This window comes from Cydia splendana, chromosome 18 (assembly GCF_910591565.1).
Source record: "Cydia splendana chromosome 18, ilCydSple1.2, whole genome shotgun sequence".
In the NCBI taxonomy this organism is placed as follows: Eukaryota; Metazoa; Arthropoda; class Insecta; order Lepidoptera; family Tortricidae; genus Cydia; species Cydia splendana.
In genome coordinates, this window is record NC_085977.1 from 5882873 (window position 1) to 5889838 (window position 6966).

General features: G+C 38.4%; 1 protein-coding gene across 1 annotated transcript; it reads right to left on the bottom strand.

Annotated features, from left to right (window-relative positions):
* Positions 1–1615: 1615 nt before the first annotated feature.
* On the bottom strand, positions 1616–5635 carry LOC134799405 (uncharacterized). Its single transcript, XM_063771799.1, has one exon. The coding sequence runs from the start codon at positions 5543–5545 to the stop codon at positions 1781–1783; it is 3765 nt and encodes a 1254-aa protein (XP_063627869.1). The 5' UTR covers positions 5546–5635; the 3' UTR covers positions 1616–1780.
* Between the last annotated feature and the right edge of the window lie 1331 nt (positions 5636–6966).

A 6966-nucleotide genomic window follows, 5' to 3' on the forward strand; every position in this document is an offset into this window, starting at 1 on the left:
GTTTCCATAATTACCTCTCTAACACGAATTTTTCAAGCGTTTTACCTCTGTAACTCGAAACCCCTTTAAGACGAACAAAAACCTATAAGAACCTCTCTAAGTCGATGCCCTCGATAAGACGAAACCTCTTTAACGCCAAATATTTTGCGTTTCGCTTGAGATTCGTGCTATCGAGGTTCCACTGTAATAATATGTGTATAATAGACTCTCGTACAATTACGTATTCCACTTACCCCCCCAATCAATCAATCAATCAATCAATCAATCAATATTTTTATTTGTTAAACATAGGTGTTACAATTAATTACTTAGTATCACTATGTCTTACCAGCATTGGGTATACAAATTTATTTGCGTTGGTAAGTTTAACAATAAACTGCATGCATAAGTCTTACCTTACTCTAAACATTAAATAAATATTGCATTAAATTAAATTAAATTATTGTCTATTTTATATTCGTCAATGGAGTAATACGCTTTGTTTGATAAGAATGTAAACAGACGTTTCTTAAATAGTTTTATGTTATCTGTATTTAAAATGTTGTTTGGTTAAATATTGAAAATTCTTGATGCCATTCCAAAAACACTTTTAGATAATAATGCCGTATTGAATGAGATGGTATTGCTAATCTTTCCTTGTTGACGTACACTATTAAAGGTTTGGAACTGATTTTTATTTTGCTTGACATAACATGCAATTTCGTAGATATATAGGCATGGAAGAGTCAGTACACGTAGTCTAATGAAATGTTCTTTACAAGAGTCAGTTGGCGGGATACCACATACGGCGCGAACACATTTTTTCTGACTTTTGAAAACCATCTCACGATCAGAACAATTGCCCCAAAACATAATTCCGTAACGTAATGTTGAGGTTACGTAGGCATGATATGATGTGAGAACCGCTGATTGGTTTACCAACTTGTGTAAGTTATACAAAGCAAAAGAATATTTATTAAGTTTATTACAAATTATTTCTGCTTGATTTTCCCATGTCAACTTATTATCTACTCTTAATCCTAAAAAGTTTGTCACATTTGTTTCCTCTATTAATATGGTCATTATAAGCTACAGTCAAATTATTCAATTTATTACTCCGTTGTTTAAAGCTCATTATTTTAGTTTTATCAAAGTTTATTTTTAAATTATTTTCATCAAGCCATGCAATTACCGTATCTAATGTCCTATTTATGTCTGCTTGATAAGTGTTTATATCTATATTTGCGTTTTCTGCCGAGAAAATTATGGTACTATCGTCCGCAAAGAGCACCCCACCCACGTTGCACAATGTATTGCTAGACGGAACCTCTTGTATTAAAATGTGATTCCACTGGCGACAGCTTTTATTTCGATCTCGTTACGAAGGGTCAGCGCCTTTAGCTGCCGACTCGCTCCTTGTTTAACTTCTAGCCATAGACTAATGACACTAGACCTCCAAACTCGTTGAACAGCGCGTAACCAAAACGTTGCTTATTTTTGTAGTCGACATCTAGTGTCAAGTAGTGGATTTAACAGTACCTGTGAACGCTGGTACTTATTGCTGGGATGATTTGACGGGTCGAGAAATGAAGGCTACTACTTTTAGAAAATATAAAAATGGTTTAATAACCAGTAAAAATAAAATTGTACAAGAAAGTAGCACGTTTTCGTTTTCGTGGCTTGAGGACGAGTGAAGGACGCGGCCCGGTCGGTAAAGCAGTCGGCTCGCGTCGATAGGGCAGGTTCTTTGACGTATGCGTGTGTGAGTGCATCAATCGTTCACACAAACACATGCTAGGCGTTAACATGTTGCGGCCCCAGGAACGAAGTTCGTGTCCATAACTGGTAGAGGGCACAGTCGGTTGAAAGCTCGTCGAAGAGTTCCCGAAGTGGTGTTGACGTCGGCTACGCGGGTCACGCCGTCGGAGCCGGGGTAGAGGCGCGTCACGCGCCCCAGCAGCCATCGGTTGGGAGGCAGCCGGTCATCTTTCACCAGCACCATTTCTCCTAGCTGGAGTTGCTGTCCTTGTTTGCGCCATTTCTGTCGTTTCTGGAGCTCTGTAATGTACTCTGTATAATATCGGGACCAGAAATGGGCTTTCAATTGTTGAATCCTCATATATCGTGAGAGAGTAGGTATCGCCGCAGGGTCAGAGCTCTGAGGAGAAGGCAACATCGTTAGCGTTCGTCCGATTAAGAAGTGAGCGGGGGTAAGCGCGGTAAGGTCTGAAGGGTCGGATGATAATGGAGTGAGAGGCCTAGAATTAAGGGTAGCCTCGATGCAAGTGAGAACTGAATTTAAATCTTCGTACGTTAAGTGGGCTAAACCTAAGACCCTTATTAAGTGGTATTTAACAGATTTTACGGAACCCTCGGCTAATCCATTAAAGTGTGGACTATATGCTGGTGAAAATTTAAAGTTTATGAACATCTCAGATGCTTTTGAGCTGATATAGTTACTATTTGATTTTAAAAATTTAGACAACTCATTACATGCGCCTGTAAAGCAAGTCCCATTGTCTAAGAAAATGTTTTGAGGCTTTCCTCTGCGGGCAATGAATCGATCTAGTGCTGTGAGAAAAGTGTTACTACTTAAATCGGTGACAAGTTCTATGTGAACCGCTTTTACGGCTAGACAAACAAATATGCACAGATACGACTTTATCAGTCTGCTGCCTCGGCCTCTTCGGTTCAGTATCATGATTGGTCCGGCGTAGTCACACGCGGTATTAGCAAATACATAGTCAGTATGCAGGCGTGGCGAAGGAAGATTGCCCATTATGGGTTGAATACTCTTGCCTGCATAACGACGACATCTAATGCAATTTTCAACTATTTTTCTGGCAAGGTTTCGACCATTGATCAACCAGAATTTGTGGCGCAAGATTGCAAGTAATAGTTGCGGAGGTGCATGTAAGAACATTATATGATAGTGTCTAACTATTAGTGTGGCTAAATGATGCTTTGAATCTAGTAATATTGGGTGTTTAGTGTCATAATCATAAAATGAGTTACAGAGTCTGCCACCTACTCGTAACAGTTTATCAGTTGTGTTGTAAAATGGATTCAATTGTAGCAATTTATTATTGGCAGACAATTGTTTTTTATTTTTTAATAAGTCATATTCCGAGCTAAAAACTTCAAGCTGAACGAATCTGCACATTGAATTTAAAGATAAATTTAGTTCATTTATTTTTATGTCACCAGTATATTTATCTTGTGGGTTACGACAATTGTAAATAAATCGATGAACGTATGCGATTATACGTTGCAGCTTACCGAAATTAGAAAATCGCTTCATAAACTCAGTAAAATACGATGTGTGATCAGTATGACTTGCATTTAAGTTGCATATGACCTTGAACTCTGGTAAATCAGAATCTTGTAAATGTAATGGCTGTTTAGGCCAAGAATGTTCTTTAAAATGTGGTTCACGTTTGAATCTACGCTCCAAAGAGATGAACCTGGACAGAGCCCTTTCATAAGAGTCGCCTAGTTTTTCAGGCGTCTCCTTTAATGGAATCGTCACTTCAAAACGACCGTCAGGAAGTCGAGTGGTATTATTTATAAAACTCTGTTCACATTCCTGCTCTTCTTTGGAAAGTTGTTTACGCGTTGCGACTGATTCTAATTCAAAGAATTGAGAAAGTTGATCATTTAATTGTTTATCATAATGTTGTAAGTGTAAATTAATGTTATGGTTGCAATGGACTGTATTTAAATTCGATGCTGAGTATTGTTCTGTTGGAACTGTAACTAAATAACCCAATTTGGTTTCCCATAAAGTTGGTTTATTTTTACCTAATGGAATTTTATGAGTACCAAGTACTGACCAAAATATTCCTAATGAAAGTAACATGTCTACTGGAGCAGGCACATCAAATGTGGGGTCTGCCAACCTAATGTGTGGCGGTATGTTTAACGTTGTACGGTCAATTCGAGACACTGGCAACGGTTGGGTTATACGCGATGCCACATAGCAGGGCACCTTTAATTGATAATCATTGATTAATGACGACATAAGTACGTCACACGACTTTGATAAATGTGAGGTTTGATAATTTAATCCTTCGACGGTTGTCGGAGCTGAAGAAGTAGGTAAGTTTAGTTTAGCGCGTAAACTTTCAGTAATATAACTCGCGGTCGAACCATTATCGAGTAACGCTCGTATTGTGTGTTTTTTACCACTGTGGTCTGTCACTTGAATTAAGACCGTTGACAGTAGCATTCTATCATTTTGTACGGCTGACATTGAAATTTCTTGAACTGGACTAGAAAATTGTTCTTCATCGTCAGGCTGCGGCAAAGAATGCAGCGCGACGTCATTTGACGAAGGCGAAGATGCAGGAGTTGTATGTTCGTGCAATAAACTATTGCGCTGTAATCCACATGTGCGACAAGGGTTTAGCCTACACGTTTTTTCATTGTGACCCACGCGCAAACAGTTCAAGCAAACCTTGAGTGCTTTAGCTTTATCAACGCGAGCTTGTAATTTTAATGATTTGAACTTTTGACATAGATACAGTGCATGATCGTCATTACAGAACGGACAAGCATACTTGCGAGAAGTAGTAGGGGAATATGTAGTAGCTGTCAACGCCTTCTGTCGATTGTGCGTAGTGTCGCTAGACCTACGTTTTTTATTAGACATTTCTGTAGATTCTAATAAGTCAGCCCGATCTTTAAGGAAATCGTTAAACATTTTAAGTGTAGGAAGCTCCTTTAATTTATTCCTAAAGGATTCCCATTTATGATGAGTAGTTGTATCTAATTTGCTTGAAATTATTTGAATTATAAGTACATCCCAATGCTCAGTAGGGAGATCAAGCGATTTGAGTGCTCTTAAGTTTTTATTTATCGTGTCAATAAGGTTTCTTATTGATCTAGACGATTCTTTTGACAATTGTTCTATGTTAAAAATTGCCTGAATATGATTGTTCACTAAAGACCTTTTGTTATTATAACGATCGCAAAGTAATTCCCAAGCCAATGTATAATTATCGCTGGAAAAATCCAAAGATTGAATTATTACCGCGGCACTGCCCTTCAGTGCGGCGCGCAGGTAATGAAATTTATTAATGTTTGGAATTGAGTTATTTGAATGTATGAGACTACTAAATGTGTCACGGAACTCCAGCCAGTCATGATAATGGCCCGAGAAGCTAGGCATATCTATAGTAGGAAGTTTAAGTTTTGTCCCACCTCCAATCGCAGTCACACAAGAACCTGTCTCCGAGCGGTCGCTGCCCGCAGAGGCGCGGGGCGCCGGCGCGGCCGCCGACAGCAGCTCGCGTGCGCGCGCGACGAGCCCGAAGTACTTGCTCTCGAAAGCCTCGCGTTCTTTATACTGCTCATCTGGAATTTCCAATTCATTCTCTATATCACACTGAACGGAGTCAAATTCAGAATAAATTTCTTCGATTTTTGACAACCGGTCGTTTAATTCTGTAAGTTGTAGTCTACTCAAGCGATCACAACTTTCGACAGTTGTTAGGTGGCTTTCAAATAGCGTAAGCTTAGCTTTTAATGAGGCACGCCTTCTAATCAAAGGTTTATTGTCAACCATTTTAAAATATATAAATTAAAAGGCAAAGGAATGAATTAATTTGAGTAGTTACTATAGATGTAACTATAACTTAATGTATATTTGTTACGAACCAATGCGATGAAATGAGTTGCTAAAAAAAACAACAATCAAATTATTTGCAATGCGATGAAGATAAAAAATAAAGATTTGAAACGATTACTTAAATCAGCACAAAAGCAGCGAAGTGAGGGTGCGCGTAAAAACTGCAAAAAGCCAAGCGGTGCAAGCGCGTAGGTAGCAACAGCTAGCAGCGAGCGCGCGGTGTCCGGGCTGGCCAAGCGAGGCGCCAGCCAAACAGCACCGATATCGTAATGCACTGGAACACGTGAAATAACACTATCTAAGTACGTAGTTATACACAGTTCGCACTCACAACGAAGCAATGCCAAAAAACTAGAACACTCTGAAATGCAATTTATTATCTTTATAATCATAAATGAACAAAAGGTGTAAGTAATTCCAACCTTTGTTTAACAATGAGGAAAATATGAGCAATAATGCACAAAGCGTAAATGAAGTGATTGCACTGATAACAGAATTAACCTGTTTATGATGAGAATGTGGATATGATAATTTGTTGCTAAGTGCAATTAGAAATAACTCGTTAACAGAATAACGGATCGTTAACGTATTTAAGTATGTATGTATAAGTTTGAATAATTTGCAAAATAAAGGATTTGCGAATAACGTGCACTACGTTTTTAACGGCAACACAAACTAACGGATTTGTGAGCGTTATTAAGAAATAACTGTTAACGTTATTAGGAAACGTTAACACTGAAAATAAGTAATAAGTATGAATTTTATGCAAAATGAAGGATTTGCAAGGAACGTGCAATACGTTTGTAACGACAACACAAAATAACGGATTTGTGTGCGTTATTAAGAAATATCCGTTAACGTTATTAACCTTAACGTTACTCAAAGGTATGTATATGAATGTGAGATGACTTGCAAAATGAAGGATTTGCAAGCCTATCGTACAACGCGTTTATAACGGTACCACAAAATAACGGATTCGTGGACGTTAACTGCAGAATAAGGGTTATGGGACAAATATGTAATTTAATTGGGAAGCAAATACACAAATGAAGGATTGTGTTGGAAATTAATGATTTCGGAACGAACAATCGGAACGAACTTACGGTTTGCCAATCTCAATAGAACTTAGCTAATGATTTCCTTTGTCGGCGCCGTCGATCTCTTTGTCTCCGAACTCTCACTCTCAGATTTCTTCTTCCAATATTTGTCCTCGTCTATAAAATATCTGAAGCCACGTAGAAGTCGTTGATGTGTATAAAATCGGATGACTCGTCCTAGTTTTGATGAATCCGATGTTTGAAAACTTCCACGTAGTAACAGCCAAATCACGTCAGCGAAGTATTTCCTTTGTTCTTTGT